The following is an 18,448-nucleotide window of genomic DNA, read 5'->3' as shown; positions in this document are numbered from 1 at the left end:
GATGACCTGACTGCGGTTCTGAGGACCCATGACCGATGCCTCCCAACCACCTCCAGCTGCAGGGGATCTGGCTCTCTGGCCTCTTCCAGCACTACACTCATCTGCCATATCTACATACAGATACATATGGAAATATGCAATTAAAAACAAAATAACTCTTTTAAGTTCACTGTCAGCCTGGGGCACACAGCAACCTTGTGTCAAGAAAAAAAAAAGGAAAGAAAAATCTTTTAAAGAAGATAGTAAGTATACAAGAAAATATTCAGAAGTTGATATACCAGTATGCCTAATATGCTACTAACTATGGATGAATAGCATAAGTAATTGCATCCTTTATACATTTACAAATCATTCAAATTAGCTACAATGAGATTTTATCATAATGTTTTGCATTTTAATCCTTGGGACTATAAATGTAACTGTAAACATCACTTCTTTTTAGTAACAGTATTATCACTCATAACAGCTGTGTGTTCACTGCTCTCATCTGGAAAATATTCTTTTTTTTTGATACAGGGTCGCAATAGGCCTCACTATTGCATCTTTGGCTGGCCTGAAGCTCACCATATAGACTAAGCTTGCATTGAACTCAAAGAAATCCATGTGCTTCTGGACTAGATGCCATGGCCAACCCAGCAAATAGTATGCTGAACTCCAAGGTCAGCAAGCTCAATCTAGTCAGAAGGTAGTTTATCTCTTAAATTTTGAAGGGCATCGGTCACTATCACTGCTAACTGATGCTGTTCTGTCAAACAAAACACCCATAGACAACACTTAGATAAGTGTAGCTAGGTCCCAATAAAATTTACATGCAAAAAGAGGTAGGGAGGTGCATTTGGCACAAGAGCCTCAGTTTGCTCAGGTCCTTGTTTTAATTCATCAGAATAAAAATAAACACAAAGGTCCTTTTATCTTCACCATTCTATGTCCTCTGTAATGGTTTTCAGAGAGATACTAACTGTAATTTCAGAAGACAGCAGTGTGGATCAAAGGGAAACAGCTTGTCCAACATCTCACAGTGAATTTATTAGATGATTTAAAGAAAAGTCTCCCTTCAGGCTAGCCAGTGGCCTCAGTGGAGGTTCAGGAGACCTCTTCGCTGCTTCTACATGAGGGGGAAATGTTAGTAAAAAGGATGTTTTCTTAGCATTCTTAGGCAGCCTCCTAGGGCCTTGCACTAGACCGAAAGGGATGAGGGGAAGCCCGTACTGCTCCGTATCCAGAAGAGAAGGGAATTACGTGGGGTCTAGGTGGCTTCCTGAGTTTCATGGCCACACGCTGCTGAAGACTTACCAATATTGATCTCATCATCTGTCAGAGTGTCCCCGATGAAATCAAACTGAAACGACTGCAGCGTCTGGGAAAACTTCTGGACCGCAGAAGAGTAACCTGCAAAGGAAGAGGGTAGGGGAGACGGTCAGCGCTACTATCCTGCTCCCGGGTACAGCACAGGGGAAATACAGAGGGACCTCCGGCAAGCGGCAACTTGTATTCGAGCAAGTTAGGAAATTTTCATCAATACTTACTTCCAAAGCTTCCAGGTGTTTGTTCCCTACCCGGAAGTCTGATGGAAGAAAAGCTGTTTATATAGTTACGTATTCTTCTACAGGACTCTGCTGTGGAGTCCACTGAGCGGCACTATTATATCTCACCTTAGTAAACAAAAGTATCTTAATCGTGATGTTGAGAAATATTCATTAATTTTATTTCTTAAAGTTCCCCGCAAGGTTATAATAAAGGAGATCAAATGGCTGGGTCTCTTAACTTATGCTTGCCAATAAAAGATGCCTCAAGCTCTTGAGTCATCTTGTAATGGACAATAATGGCAAAAAAAAAATCAGTCTTGCTAATACCTATGACAAAGACCAACAAGGGTTTTTATGTGGTTTTCTTGTCTGTCCTCTTCCTACCAAATGCTTCCCCAACTATTTTAACTAAGGAAAAATGATAGTAATCCTACCAGTCTCATGTTTTCTATGTTACAGATGCTCGCTCTCTCACAGAGCACACTCCAAGGATGCGCACTGTCATCACGTGACTGTCTTATCTCTGCATCTTTGCCATCTATTAGGTCTAATTGTGACCTATTAGACCAACTCTCCTCTGAGGCACTTAACCTTCTGCCCCTTCTACACCACCCCTTTTGACAGCTGGAAAGCGGTTAGAGTGGTCTGCACCCCCAAAATCCCTATTTAACAGAGTGACCTCTGAGAGGGGGGATTGAGGGACTAGGAGTTGGACAGATTCCATAATAGGCAGACAGATAGGGAAAGAAGTCCCAATTAGTAATAAAAATGGTTAACTTCTAAGACGGTTGGCTGAGACAAAAACCTAATGCCTTAAAACAAAGGCTTGGTAGGTTTTTCTCCTGTAAGGCCCCCTGCTGATGGACAGACTGATGAATTCAAGGCAAACCAAATGCCACAGCTGTGGGCCAATCAGTCATCCTGGCCAGATGTAGTAGCATACACCTTTAATCCCAGCACTCAGGAGGGAGAGGCAGACAGATCTATGTTCAAGGCCAGCATGGTCTATATAGTGAGTTCCAGGACAATCAGAGTTACAACGTAAGACCCTTGAAACAGGAGGGAGGGCTTTCCTAAACGGGACATAACTCTCATCTTTTGGCAAAATTTTATAAAACTCGCTCCTCCACATTTGCTCTAGGGACTTTAAGCCTACTTCACAAGGTCCCCTAATGTGCTCATAGGTCCCCCACTTCCTATGTACAACTGTGTCCATAGTTCCCTCCAACTTTACCAATGCAACAAAGTCCCAATCACCACCTTTGTACCACAAGACTATCTGAGCCACTTCATCCCAGATGGCCCTTTTGGCACTATCTGCCTAGCTGGCCTTCCCATCTTCAATCTGACTGAGTCCTCTGCTGGTTTCTAGTATTGCTGGGGATGGGGAGGAAGATTTGACTCATCTGCTCCAGGAAAATCTTTTCAAATACTCCCCTACCACCATGCTCTATTCAAGCTGAACCTGCTGTATCTGTCAGCTCCTGGAAACCCCTTCACCTTCCTGGTTTTTCCCTAATATCAATACCTTTCACCGAGCTAATGGGCCACCAAACTCATCACTCTTTTTGCTACTCTGGGCATTCCTTCAGGACTCAGTCGAGGAACAGTAGGAGTGGGGGTTTCTTTACAACAGTTAGCCTCTCTGTCTAGTCAGCTCTGAGAAAGCCTTAAAAGAAATTTTAGATTAGCCTGACACCATTAGGGATCAATTTGATTCTTTGACCAATGTCATACTCCAATATCAAAGTGAGCTAGATCTCCTGACTGCTGTCAAGGAGACAATCTGTGTCTTCCTCCAGAAACAATGCTGCTTCTATACCAACAAATGCAAGCTAGTTCAAGATGGGGGTCAAAGACGTAGGGGCCATGAAGCATGATTAATAAAAACTCGGAGACAGATATTGGGATTCAACCTCAAGATCAGAAAAACAAAGTAGTCAGCCCCTGGCTCTTACCTAGACCTCAGTCTGAAAATGGTGATCCTGTCTCCAGGACACCTCAGAATGTGACTAAGACAGAGAGCTGTCTCCTCCTGTTTTATAATCCTTTCTAGTTCTGGGATTAAGAGTGTGCACACCTACTGCCTGGTTTCTATGGCAAGCAGTGTGGTTACTGGGGTTAAAGGTGTGGGCCATTGCTGCTTGGTCTATAAGGCTGACCAGTGTGGCTATTTTCCTTTTCTGATCCTTGAGCAAGCTTTATTGATTAAAATATAAGTGAAATGCCACTACAGAACCAGGCTCAGAAAATTCAACACCAAGTTTCTTCCTCTGGATGAGTTTTTGTTGCCATCTCATCCTGGTTCGTGCCCTTACTGCCCCCCTACTTTAATCCTGTCTTTTCAACATTTTACAGACGTTCTTCCCAGATCAAAGCACTGACATCACTCAGGCCACCACACATGACAAAATAAAAATAATATTTGTTTTGGAGTCACTCCAGACCCCAAAACTCCAAAACAATACCCCTTCCACCATCAAGAGGCCACCAGACAGAAAATGACTCTCTCTATCCTTTATATGTGAAGGGTCTGGACTAAAGAAAATCCCCTCGACAAAATTATGGCCGTAAAACAGGCCCAAGTTTTCAAGAAATCTTCCCACCCCCATGAAATGTTAGCAAGCAGCAAACCCTACCACACATTCTAGAACTCGGAGGCTACAAAAGCAGACAATCTGACTTATCTCTCACCCTTTCTACAAAAAGTAGTTTCTCGGTTCAGCAAAGGCAGACAGGTTCTCCCTGCTCCCTACTCTCAACTATAAAATCAGATTCTCAAATCCCACATGGTGGGCACATTCTCCTGTTCTCAGCAGGCTCTTGGGGTGACAACCTCTTAAAATAATAAAAATTGGCTCTCACTGCTTGAGGTCAAACTGAGTCTTTAGCCTTTCTTTTCTCTCTCCTGGCTAATTTTTACCATATCTATTGCAAATACACAAGTAAAGACTTAATTTGAGCGTTGTTTATTCAAGGGAAAAAACCAGAATTTCTTTGTGGTACACTCAAGTTATCCTAAGAAAAGTATTGTCTTCCCATTCTGTAGCAATACTGGAAACAACACCGCCACAACCGCAATAACTGTGCAAACCAATAGCTCAGAAGCCATAGAAGGGGGCAAAATGTGCCTGAAGGTTTTAAGTCCCAACTCCAAAAACAAAATTCTCTATTTCTCCAATTTGACGGATCCTGAGAGCTTCACTCTCCTGACTTGAATCTAATTCTGCCTAAAAGATATTAATGACAATGTCAAAAAGAAAACACTCACAATTATTTTAAGTTGTATTAGCAGGAAGAAGCATAGCAAATTGGTTTAGTAAGAGTGTAATCAAGATATTTGGTTAAAAAATTGGAGAATAACAGAACAGAGAATGGCTTGCTCGCAGCGTCCTTTGAAAGGCCCCAAGCTATTTCTAGAAATATAGAAAGACATTTTTGCATGCAAATAGATACATGCCTTGAGATGTGTGAATGCCCAAGAGAGACTTGAGAAGTCTCTGGTCATCCAAAACGAACTAACCATACACAAGCCAAAAGAAAAGCACAAGGTAAGCAAAGGTCAAATTATAAACTGTCTGGCTGAGTGCTAAAAACATATCCCTAAACACAAATGACATGCTGAAATCAAGGTTAGGAAGTGTATTAGTTCAAATTATTTAATGAAGCTGTTATCCAAACATTAAACAGCCAGTGAACTAACCTACCATAGACTTCAGTAGGTTCATTACATAAAAAGAACACCCACTTTACAGAATGACTGTAAATCTAAAACGTCAATAAACAAGCAAACAACAAGGAACATCAATGGTAAATTGTAGGGAAGAAGCAATGATTTCATTTTAAGAACTGACACGTTTTATTATCTTGAAATACATTTGAAAGATTTTATTTCTTTATTTTTTATTTTGAGTGTATGTTTGTGTGTGCCTGCACATATGTCTATAAAACATGTGAGGTACCTGCTGGGAATAATGCATTAAATCACCTGGCACAGTAGTTATGGATGTTGTGAGGTGCCATATGGGTAACGGGAGCCAAACCCAGGAAACCCAGGTCCTGTGGAAGAGCGACAAGCGCTGTGAAAGCGCTGTGAAACACGGAGGCACCTTCTGGAGTCATTTCTCTCCCTTCTATCCTATGGGAGCTGGGGGTCACACTCAGGCTGCCTGTGCCGTTACCTGCTAAGTCATTACAAAAGTCCAATGTTCACTTCTTAATAAAACACCACGACACAGACCCAGAAAACAATAGCTCATGTTCCAAAACAGTATGTATTTAGTACAAATTGTCCCCTGAAATATACCATGAAACAAGTAACAAAATGGGAGATGGCCTCAAAACAATTTTTTACACAAAACCATGCCTATAATTCCATTACTTGAGAGGAACTAGGAGAAAAATTAGTAATCAAGGCTAGCTTTGGTTACATAACCAGTTCAAGGACAGCCTGGGCCACGTGAAATTCAGTCTTTAAAAATGCAAACAAAATGCGGCTGGGGATATGTATGGCTCAGTGGTTAAAAGTACCTACTGCTGATTTTCACTCTCCTTCCTCTCCCTCATTGCAAATTCCCTAGTCTTACCCAGCCCTGTAACAGAACTCAGCTCTCTCTCTACCTCTACTCCCTGAGAACTGTGTAGAACCTCTCCAGGATGCAGCCTTCCTCCCTCACCCCATCTTTTTGTGTCAGCCACCAATACCTAGACGTACTTTCTACTTGGGACCTCTGTCAACACCAAAATTGGTGATTTTCTCTTCTTCCTGTACTCCATTATAAATCCCTCAGTCACATCTCCAGCACAGTAAAAGATGCTACTCCCTGGGGATTACGCCTAAACTCAAAGGAGATTGACATTTCCTTCATCTTATGGACCCTCTCAGTCCCAGCACTACTTCTAGCCCACCCACATTTCTTCCTGTCAGGCCCCAAAACTAGGAAACACATTTTATATGGGACATACAGAGGCCACACCTGAAAGGGACTCAGAAGCACTCCCTACCAAGAAAGCCATAGTCACTACTTTCCCAAGATCCGGAGAGGACAGAAGAAACAAGGAACTTAACACTCACCCAAAGAAAACAGATATCAACACCTAGAAACACAGTCATCGCAAACACAGACGCTGAGACACCAGCACAAGGCCTCAATCACTAACACCCAAGACAATGTGACTCCCTCAGAACCCAGCAATGCTAGTACAGTAGGCTCTGAAAAACGCAATATAGCTGAAGCACAAGTCAAGGATTTCAAAATAGCCATTGTGAATACACTTAAAAAGGATTTGAATAAATCCTTTAAGGAAGTCTGTGAAAACACAAATAGTGGAATGAATGATAAATACACTTGAATGTAAGAAGTTAAGGCCTAACAAGCCAAAAGGAGCAAACCTAGGGTCTGCCTGGTACTATCAGAGGTCTTGATTATGTCTAGTTAAAGACATATTTTAAAGCAATGTTTCCTGAGGGCCTAGCAACAGGTGCTGTCAGAGGTCCTGACGATGCCTAGCTAATGAAGGGAGACCAAGCAATGTCAATTCTCAGTGGATCCAAATGCCTAGGTGCTGGAAGAGTATATAAGCTTTTCTCCATTATTAACTAGTCATCTGAATGCCTTCTACCTGACTCCCATTGTCAGAGACACTGACACTGTGCCTTTTCACCCCCTCCTCCAAGAAAGATGTTAGCCCCCAGCAACAGTTTAAAACAACAAAGTAAACATAGAAACACTAAAGAAAGCCCAAAATAAGGTAAAAACAGGGAATGAAAAGGTTAGGAAGGCAAACAAAAACCTCAGAGGTAAGTCCACCAACAGAATACAAGAGAGGAAACAGAGAATCTCAGTCATGAAAGACAAGATAAAAGAAATGGATACCTCAGTCAAAGAAAATATTAAATCTAAACAAATCCAAGCACAAAACATCCAGGAAATCTAGGACGTTATGAAAAGACAAAATCTACAAATAATGGAAACATACATGAGAGCCGGGCAGTGGTGGTGCAGGCCTTTAATCACAGCACTTGAGAGGCAGAGGCAGGCAGATCTCTGTGAGTTCAAGGCTACTCCGGTCTACACGAGCTAGGTCCACGACAGTTAGGAATATAACACAGAGAAACCCTGTCCCTAAAAAACAAAAAAAGTACTAAAGAGATTAGGGGTGAAAAGGACATACCTAAATATAATAAAGGCAAGGATATAGCCAACATCAAATTAAATGGAGAGAAATCCAAAACAATTTCACTAAAATCAGGAACAAGAAAAGGTTATCCACTTTCTCCATACCTATTGAATATAGCACTTGAAGTCTAACTAGAGCAATGAGATAACTGAAGGAAGTCAAGGAGATACAAACAGGAAGAAGTCAAAGTATCTTTATTTCAAGATGATAAGATATATAAATGACTCTAGGAATTCCATCAGGAAACTGGTAACAGCTGGAAAACATTTTTTCAGCAAAGTAGAAGAATAGAAAAATTAGTAGCTGGTTGATTTTTGACAAGTTGTCAAAGGAAGAAATTAGAAAAATAATACCTTTCATAATAGCCTCAAAAAATATTATTGGGTAACTCTAATCAAGCAACTGAAGGCTTCTGTGTGGTGAAGGATAAAGGGGGAAGCTAGATAATGGAGAAATACTTTACCAACTACACATCCCATGAAGGACTAATATCTAAAATACATAAGGAACACAAAGAACTAGACACTGAGAAAACAAATCACCCAATCAAAAATTGGGTACAGATCTAAAAAGAGAATCTTCAAAAGATGAAACACAAATGACTGATAAACATTTAAAGAAACATTCAATATCCTAGTAATCAGGGAAATTCAAATCACAACTACTTTGAGACATCATCTTACACCTGTCAGAATAGTCAAGATCAATAAAACAAATGACAGCTCATACTGGCAACGTTGTAGAGAAAGGCAAACACTTATCTACTGGGGGTAGAAGTGCAAACTTGAATAGCCACTATGGAAATCAATGTAGTGGTTCCTCACTACTCAGGAAGGTGGGAATGGACCGGTGTTGGGCGCTGTAGACTCCCAGACCCTGAATTTCCTGCAAACAACTTGTTATGCTTGCAGCTGCTTTGAGCAAAAGAACTTGTTTTTCCTGTGTTTGCAGCTGCTCTGAGCACAAGACAGGATAGTGGTTTCTGGTGGGCTTGCAGCTGAGAGCTGGGGCATGGGCAGAGAACTATATAAGCTGCCCCTGAGCACAATAAAGTTTGCATTCTTGGCATTCTTGTTTCAAGGATGACCTGTGTCCCTGTGTCTCTGTATTTATGTGTGTCAATCTCCAGCTCCTTACCTGACTCACATCCAGACATGTAGTACAGGCGGACACCTACAGGTGGAGGCCCCAAGTGAGATCAGAAACTAGGGATACACTGAGAGATCGCCCTCAGGAATAGGGAGGGTGAATTGAAGGCCTCAAAAAGAATGGAATAAAAAGAGTAAGTTTTTAAAGAGACAGAGTATAGACAGATTTAAAAAAAGAATGGAACAAAAAAAAAAGTAAGTTTTTAAAGAGTCAGAGTTTAGACAGTCAGATTAAAAGGAGTAAAAAAATAATAAGCCATGTAAAGATAGAATGTGCACAGAGAATTTGGATTATGTATATTATTGTTTTGTCTTTTGGTTTCTTGACTGAAGAGAGAGATTTGATTCCGCGAACTGCTAAGAAAATTGACTTTAAAATATGTGTCTAAGGATATGTTGCTTTGGAAAAAAGGTTCCGCTTTTGTTTCCACAGAAGCTGAGAACCTGTGGATTCATTCCAGATTAATGTGGTTTGATGCACCAAGACCTCCTGAAATGGTGCTGTGAATACCCCCAAAGAACTTCACCCAATAAATAGCAGAAAGTAGTATAGAGAACAATACCCAAATCCCCAAATTTGTTTACTAGAGGTTGTGGGGCTGATGGGGACACCATCGTGGTGCCAGGAGCATTGGAAACCACGGCAACAAGTCCTGGAGCCAAGGCAAGCCAGAGCCACTCAGAGCCTGCTGGGCTGCCCACCTGGCACAGTGAATGGAGAAGAAAGGCAGGGGCAGGGTGAGGGTGTAACATGAGGGGAAGGCTTGTTTGTGTTTCTGTCCTGCCCAGTGCCCCCAGTTGTTTAGCCCCAAAGAAAATAACACAGAGGACTCCATAAGTTATAAAGCTGATTGGCCCATTACGTCAGGCTACTTACTGGCTAACTCTCACATCTTGATTAACCCATTTCTAATAATCTGTGTAGCACCACGAGGTGGTGGCTTTCCGGGAAAGATTCAGCATGTCTGACCTGGTGGCTGGCTCCATGGCATCTGCCTCATTGCCCTCTTCCCAGAATTCTGTTCTTTTTACTCCACCTACCTAATTTTCTGTCCTATCAGAGGGCCAAGGCAGTCTCTTTATTAACCAATGAAAATAACACATAACAGAAGGCCCACCTACATCACAAGGGGAAGTGGGCAGTGGTTCCCAGCTCTACATGCCCAAGAGTCTGCGGTGCGAGAGACAGGCTTTCCCACAAAACCCAGGGAACTCATGCAATAACCATGGAAGGTCCCCGAGCCTGACTGCTGCCCTGGCAGATTGTGGTGGTGCTTGCTGGAGGATTTGCTGAAGGAGACAGAGGCAGGAGGATCTGGAGTTCAAGGCAGGCTGCCGAGCCATCTTGGCCAAGACTTCAGGATCACCACAGGTGGCCACTATTGTCACTTGCTGCAGCCTCCTTCATGGAAGCTGGAATTACCATCAGCCAGACGGCTGCTGTGACTATCTTGAAGCCAGCACCAGCATTTAATATCATTCATGTTGACCGTAGAATAAATATGTTCACTAGGGCATTTTCCAGCTTATAAGAGCAGTTGGATTTCTTGTGGGATTTGCATATGGTTAGTTGCTCTCCTTTTTTCCATCATACTTGTGCCATAGCTGGGCCAGTTAAAAACTTTAGTGCTAATTATATAGAAAAGGGGGAGCTGTTGGGGGCTGTGGACTCCCAGACCCTGAATTTCTTGTAAACAATTTGTTATGCTTACAGCTGCTTTGTTTTTCTGTTTTTACAGCTGCTCTGAACATGAGACAGGGGAGCGGTTTCTGGTGGCTCCAGCTGAAAGATCCCGAGAGCTGGGGTGTGGACAGAGCACTATATAAGCTATATTCAGGAATATATGGTATTCCTGAATACCATAAAATTGGCATTCTTGGCACTCTTGTTTCAAGGATGACCAGTTCCCCTTGTCTCTGTATTTGTGTGTATGTCAATCTCCAGCCCCTTTCCCGGCTCATGTACAGTCCCAAATTGTGGACGGTACAGACCTACCTCAATATCCAGCTACACAGCTCTTGTGCATACAGCCAAAGGACTCTCCAACCTACCAGAGACACACTTGCTGAACCATATTCATTGCTGCTCTACTTATTTATAATAGTCAAAAATTGGAAATTACCTAGATTTTCCTAAACAAAAAGTGGGGGAAAGAAAATGTGCTACATTTGCACAATGAACTATTACTCAGCTGTTTAAAAAAATCATGAAATTTGCAGGTAATGGAGCTAGAATGGATGGATGGATGGATGGATGGATGGATGGAGCTAGAAAAAAGTCATTCTGAGTGAGTTAATCCAGACCCAAAATGACACACATGGTATGTACTCATTTATATGTAGATATTAGTTGTTATCAATAAACAGGCTATAATCAACATAACCACAGAGATTTGATACAGAGTAAGGAGCTTGATGAGGGGATGGATCTACCTAAGAAGGGGAAATAGAATAGTTATAGAAGGACTGTAGAGGGGACTGGAACAGAAGGGTCAAACAGGGAGTAGGAAGGAAGAAAGGTGTAAGGAAGGGAATGTGGTGAGGAACAGCTAAAACTACAGGTGATTTGAGGGGCTGTTAGAGACCTAATACAGTAAAAGCTTCTTAAAATATATATGTATGTGAAAGAAATCAAGATGGAATAACAAAGCTCCAACTAGACATCTCTTGCCACCAAATGAAACCTCCAATTCTGGTTATGAATTATATCTAATCAAATTGTTGGCCAAAAGGACTCTAAGGAAATTTCCAAAACAAACTAGACTATCACCAAAACTATTGGTTGCTCTTCACCAACTAATGGTAAGACTTTATTGCTGAAGACGATGCCTACAAAACTCACTGAACATGGAAAAGTGAAGCTGGTGCCTACCTAGAGCCTTCATTCCTACTGACTAGTATTCAGAGTACTTTAAGGTACTCTGTACACTAACAAAGGGGAAAGACAAACAAAACACAAGCTATCGACCCTACAGTCTACAATGATGACTTACCTGAAAGATGTGCTGCTGCAATAGTGGCACAAAGCTTTTGGGAGTAACCAGGTAATATCTGGTTGGATTTAAGGACTACTCTATGAAATGGAACCCATTCCTGACAGTGCTTGGGATGGCTAAGAAGCTGAGACTAGATAGGCTATGGGCCACAGGAAAACTCAAATACTACTATTTTGCTAAAGGAACATAGCAAAAAAATGACTCCAAAAGACATTCTTCTGTATTCGTAAATCAGTGTCTTGCACAGTCATCATTAAGGAAGTTTCCTCCCACAGTAGATACAACCAAATACAGAGGCTCACCACTGGGCAACATGCAGAAAGTGAGATGCCTTAAAACACACATTGCCACACAGGATGTCTTCATCAAATTCTTTCACTCCGAGATCAGGGAAATTTGTGGAAGAGGAGGCAGAAAGATCATAAGAGCAAAGGGGAATGGGAGACACCAAGGAAACAAAGGCCAACAGAGCAAACACACACAGGAACCAGCAGAGACTGTGGCAGAACATATAGAGCCGGCATGGGTCTAATCCACACAAGGTCCCAGCTGAGAGGGAAAGTGGACACAAGCCCCTATCCCTAAGCAAAGCTATCTCCAGTTGGCAATCACTTGGAAAGGAACAATTAGTTTTCTCCAACTGGATCTCATTGAGTATAGAAACCACACTTAAGGCCAGATCCCATGCCCACAGTAGATGGTTAACACAAAACAAACTCAGTTTTTTAAAGTTGTCTCATAAGGCTGTGTCTGTACAATTTTTTTACATTACAGGTCTTCTTCTTATATATTATGGTTACATATTCTGTGTTTTTATGGGATTTCTGTGTGTACAAATGAGTGTGTCTCTTTTGTATGTGATTCTTACACTTTTTGTTTGACTCTTTTTGTTTGTTTATTTGTTTGTTTGTTTGTTTGGGTCAATTCTGTTTTGTTTTTTAAGTTGCTTGTTTGTTTTCTAACAAGGTGTGGAGGAGCTAGAAGGAGTTTGAGGAGGAGAAACAGTAATCAGAATATATTATATGAAAAAATCTATTTTCCATAAATAGATACAACATAATTGGAAAAAAATCACTAATGTCAACTCTACCTTAATGCTCTTACAGAGGACCTAGAGTTGGTTCTTACTGATCATTTGGCAGCTCCTACCACCTGTAACTTCGATCCCAGGAGATACAAAAAACTCTTCTGGCCTCTCTGAGACAATGCTTAGAAGTGGTAAACATAACTCATAAAGGTAAACACACAAACACATAAAGAAAATAAAATGAGTAAAAAAGAGCAAATAAAAAAGACAAAGGTATGAATAAAGACAGGAAATTTTATAATAACAAACAAAATCCATCAGAAAGACATTAACAATTACAAATATAACATTGGCCAAAGATCATTGAAACAAATAAAAAAAACAGCAATTTATAAATAGACAAATCAACAAAAACTAGATAGAGATATTTGTGTGACATATTTAAAAATAGACATGGGGGCTGGAGAGATGGCTCAGTGGTTAAGAGCATTGCTTGCTCTTCCAAAGGTCCTGAGTTCAATTCCCGGCAACCACATGGTGGCTCACAACCATCTGTAATGAGGTCTGGTGCCCTCTTCTGGCCTGCAGGCATACACACAGACAGAATATTGTATACATAATAAATAAATAAATCTTTTAAAAAAAATAAAATAAAAATAGACAAAACAACCAGGTAGAATATTGAAAAAGAAATGTAAGACATTAACAAACCTGCAAACATGCTAGATACAACATACATCTATAAAGACCTATTTCTACTAAGAAACTACAGTTTTCTCAAGTTCACAAAGAAATTTCCCAGGATATATGATTCAGTACAACAATAAATAAGCCTTGATAAATTTCACAAGATTGAAATCCTCCAAAGTAGCTGGTCCTGGTGGTGCATGCCTTTAATCCCAGCACTCAGGAGGAAGAGATAGGTGAATCTCTGTAAGTTCAAGGCTAGCCTGGTGTATGGAACAAGTTCCAGGACAGCCAAAGATAGGTTTTGAGAAACACTGTCTCAAAAAAAAAAGAGAAAGAAAGAGAGAAAGAAAGAAAGAAAGAAAGCCAGCCTCTTTTTGGGTCCCCTGACCATAAAAGAATGTAAAACAAAAAAACACCTGAAAAATAATTTAAGGAAACACCATAATGGCCTTAAATATGACAATGATATTTTACAGACAATATGAAAGAATAATTGATAAACTGGGTGGTGGTAGTGCATGTCTTTAATTCCAGCACTTGGCCAGGCTGCTCTGCAGAGTGAGTTCCAGGAAAGCCACAGCTACACAGAGAAATGCTGTCTCAACATTACCCCTACCCACAAAAAAAGAATAACTGATGAAGGAAATAGTTGATAATTAATTTAATTAATTTATTTTTTTAAAGCTTCTGCTCTGTGAAAGACAATGTCAAGAAACATAAGCTATAGACTAAAAAAATTTGCAAAAGATATGATTTTAAAAAGTCTGCTATCCAAAACATACAGAGAAGTCTTAAAAATTAACAATGAAAAACAAATAACCTAATTGAAAAAAGTGTAAGACAATCTATGCTCATGTCTATCCAGAGAATACATATGCACACATGAATCAACAACATAAACTGATGAGGATATGGAAGATTAGAATTCTCATTGTTGGTGGGAATGCAAAATGGCGCAGCCAGTTGGGCAAACAATTTAATCCTCTTCTAAAATTAAACAATAACTTGGCATGGTGAATCAAACCTACAGTCCCAGCTCCGGAAGACTGATGCAGGAAGAGCTTTCATTTAAGGCCAGCCCAGGTTATATAGTGAATTCCAGATCAGTCTGGTCTACATAGTAAGACCCTGTCTGAAAATATTAATAACAATATAGTAAGATGACACATCTGAAATCATTTATCAATATATTTTAATTATTATATTATTGTTAATTAATATTATTAATAATTATTTAATTAATAATATTTTAAAACTACCAATACGTAAAAAACAGCAATTGCAATTTCAGTCTTTGATATTTTACCACATCAAAAATGTATGACCAGGGCTCACTTTGGTGGCACTGAGACTGAAGTTGAAATGATGTAGAGAACATTAGCATAACTGCTGCAAATATGACAGGCATTTTTGTGAAAGTCAGATTTTTGTAAAATATGTGCTATGCATGAGCAAATATCTTATAATTAGGCCCGTTGTTTTGTATTCTAATTTCTTAGTTAAAAATTTTCTAGGAAACAAAAATGTTCAAAACTATTAAAATATGTTCACCCAAAAATCTGCACAAAGACATCTATAGCAGCATTATTCGTGAGTGATAAAACTTGGAAGCAACAAAATTTCCTCAACTGGAAGAGTAGATAAATAAATAAATGTGGTACCCATAAACAAGGAACTGTGAGAAAAAAATACGAACTTTTTCAGTCATTGTTCTCTTGATTAGCACTGGTTCCTCACTATCAATTGCTTAAGTATATATGAAATGGAGTAAAATGGCTCATAAATAACAATCACTAAAAAAATAACAAGAAATGCAAGCCAGACTATCCTAGCCCCATGGAAAGGCTAGAACAGTTAGGATATCATCTGTGAAACGGAAGTAGTCCCTGTTGAGTGCAACACATGCAGTCCGTTGCTCTAGAAGAGCTAGGCGGAGGGCGACCTAGCCGCTGCCGTTGGGGTCCTTAACAGCAACGCCGGAAAGTCAGTCGATCTTCAGGTCAGTCAATACCTTTTCCTAATACCACCAAGTTTAAAGACTTGTTTTCAAATGCCTAAAAGAAAGTCAAGAAAAATGCCCCGACTTTCAAAAGCAAAGAGCAGGGGGTCCACGCCCTCGGGTGTGGAGATACCTGTTCCTAACTGCTCTGTTAAGAAAAGGAAGAAGGCCGCTAACCTTCAAACTAAGAGTCCCAAGAAACTGCATCAAACCAAGAAGGATCACCAGGACAGACTAACACAGAAAGTAGCCACCGAGGAACCCAAAGAGGTTTTACTGGGCCTTGGTGAGAAAGTCGAAACTGGTAGAAATTCACGAAGAAACCCACAGGCCTCTGGCCTAGTGACCGTAGCCATGGCAACGCGTTCGGCCGTTGCCAGAAACAGCCAGCCTTTGTCTAGCCCCGTGACTACAACCATGGACGAATGTTCGTCTGTCAACAGAAAGGGCCAGTCTTCGTCTGGCCCAGTGCCAACAACCATGTCCACAGACTTGACTGTTGGCAGAAAGAGCCAATCTTCACCATGCCTAATGACCACAGCCATGACTACACGCTCGTCCGTTGCCAGAAAAAGCCAAACTTTGTCTAGCCCAGTGACTACAACCATGGACAAATGTTCATCTGTCAATAGAAAGGGCCAGACCATGTCCACAGACTTGACTGTTGGCAGAAAGAGCCAATCTTCACCATGCCTAATGACCACAGCCATGACTACACGCTTGTCCGTTGCCAGAAATAGTCAGTCCTCAACCGGTCCAGTAACCAAAACCAAAAAACCAAAACCAAAAACAGACTTGGCTGTTGACCGAAAAAGTCCCACAACTATAACCATGCAACTGGGCAGTAGCAGAAAGAATGAATTTCCATCCAACCTGGTGGCCACAAATACAGCCACACACTTGGCAGTTGCCAAAAATGAACATCCTTTACCTGGCCCAGTGACCACAGCCATGGAGGCAGACTTATCTGTTACCAGAAAGAGTCAATCGATGTCTGATTTGGTAACTGCCAAGCACTTAGTAGCTGCCAAAAGAAGTCAATCTCTGTCTGCCCAAGTGATGGCAGCAACAAGCTCACCGTTGGCTGTTACCAACAAAGGTCAATCTTCATCTTACCCCATGACCACAGACCTGGTCATACCCTTAACTATTGATACTACAGGACAATCCCCATCGGTGGATACAAGTAACATGAAACAAACAGTTACAGAAATGTCTAACAAGGAGACGCGTGCTCCAGAAAAACCTCCTGAGAACAAGCGAAGATGTACTAGCAAGGAAAGGCCTCCTGAAAGGCGTTTCAGTGTAAGGCTGGTGGAGAGTTCCTGCAGATTCAGAGATATTGTGGTGAGGAAGCAAGATGGCTTCACCCACATCTCTTTATCCACAAAATCATCAGAAAATAACTCACTAAATCTAGAAGTGATGAAAGAAGTTCAGGATGCTCTCAACAAGGCTGCTCTTGATGACAGCAAGCTGGTACTTCTCAGTGCAATTGGCAATGTCTTCTGCTTCGGACTGGACTTTACGTATTTTATACAGCGCCTCACAGCAAACAAGAAAAGAGAAAGTGCTAAAATGGCAGAATCAATCAAAAATTTTGTGAATACGTTCATTCAGTTTAAGAAGCCTATTATTGCAGCAGTCAATGGCCCAGCCCTTGGCCTGGGAGCATCTATACTGCCTCTCTGTGATGTGGTTTGGGCTAATGACAAGGCTTGGTTTCAAACACCCTATACCACCTTTGGACAGAGTCCAGATGGCTGTTCCAGCTTTACATTTCCCAAGACTATGGGAGAAGCCTCTGCAAATGAAATGTTGCTCAGTGGGCAGAAGCTTACAGCACAGGAAGCTTGTAAGAAGGGCCTGGTCTCCCAGGTATTTTGGCCACAGACCTTCAGGCAGGAAGTCATGATTCGAACCAAGGAGCTTGCCTCATGTAATGCAGTTGTCCTGGAAGAGTCCAAAGCCCTAATGCGCTTTACCATCAAGATGAAGTTGGAGGAGGCCAATGAGAGGGAGTGCACAGTGCTGAAAAATATTTGGGGCTCTGCAGACGGGATAGAGGCCATGTTAAAATATTTGCAGAAAAAAATTGAGAACTGATTGCTAGGACTGTCACTGATGACCCTGGAACTGGTTTAAGCAGAACATTAGGATATCACTGGTTCCCAGTTAAAAATACCTACCCTTAAAGCCTGAAACAAGTTCAACTATATCTCATGCCTAGAAGTAGGAGTGGAACACTCAAGATATCTATTACCAACGAGTTTTAAAGAATTGTGACTATAAAATAACTAACTGCAAAGTAACTTTAATCAAATATCCTTATATCCATATACAAGCAAATATGAAATGGGAACGATGAGCACTTGTTGGGCTAGTACTATATTAAAATGTCTATTCTATTCTTCTGAGGTGACAAAAAAAACTCTGAAATTATTTTTTTCTACACGTTTTCCCTTTCGATGTGATATTTGCTTTCTTTACTTATTTTCCTTCCAGAACAAAGAATCTAAAGGAATATTAGCCAGAATCACATCCCTTTCTAAAAAGAGATACATAAAGATCTAAGACATTTCTTTTGTCTCCAGGAAGAGAGGTAAAAACACCCTAGGAATGAGAAATTCTAAAACAATTAAAAAGGAAAAAAAAACAGCTTTTAAGAAAAATATTTCTGGTGAAAAATCTCAACATGCACCTATGGTTCATGCTGAAATCTCAGCTTTTTCTTCCTTTGCTATGTATGTCCAGCTCTTACCCACTTAGCATTAAGAGACCTCTGTCTCTTAAAGAAAGCTTATACTGCAGTATCAGTGCATAACTGAGTAGTGTAAATAGGAATGGCAAAGTTAAAAGTTAGTCCTAGAATGTTTTAAATC

The 18,448-nt window shown here is 40.8% G+C and overlaps 2 protein-coding genes across 3 annotated transcripts in view; one reads left to right on the top strand and one right to left on the bottom strand.

The window, feature by feature from the left end:
- The window catches only part of Ophn1 (oligophrenin 1), a 327,366-nt gene that overhangs the window by 230,662 nt on the left and 78,256 nt on the right, over positions 1-18,448 (bottom strand). For both annotated transcript variants that reach the window (XM_085684928.2, XM_085684927.2), the window contains exon 3: positions 1,294-1,389. In XM_085684928.2, the coding sequence (XP_085541054.1) occupies positions 1,294-1,389 (96 nt within the window). The remainder of the gene's footprint in view (positions 1-1,293; positions 1,390-18,448) is intronic.
- Positions 15,602-17,939, top strand: LOC125389314 (uncharacterized). The gene has a single exon (XM_048417826.3). It carries the CDS (start codon positions 15,618-15,620, stop codon positions 17,670-17,672), a length of 2,055 nt encoding a protein of 684 aa, XP_048273783.2. The 5' UTR covers positions 15,602-15,617; the 3' UTR covers positions 17,673-17,939.

Source organism: Myodes glareolus, chromosome X (assembly GCF_982192425.1).
Source record: "Myodes glareolus chromosome X, mMyoGla1.1, whole genome shotgun sequence".
NCBI classification, from domain to species: domain Eukaryota; kingdom Metazoa; phylum Chordata; class Mammalia; order Rodentia; family Cricetidae; genus Myodes; species Myodes glareolus.
The sequence above is the reverse complement of the archived record's forward strand: the minus strand, read 5'-3'. Positions and strand labels throughout refer to the sequence as shown.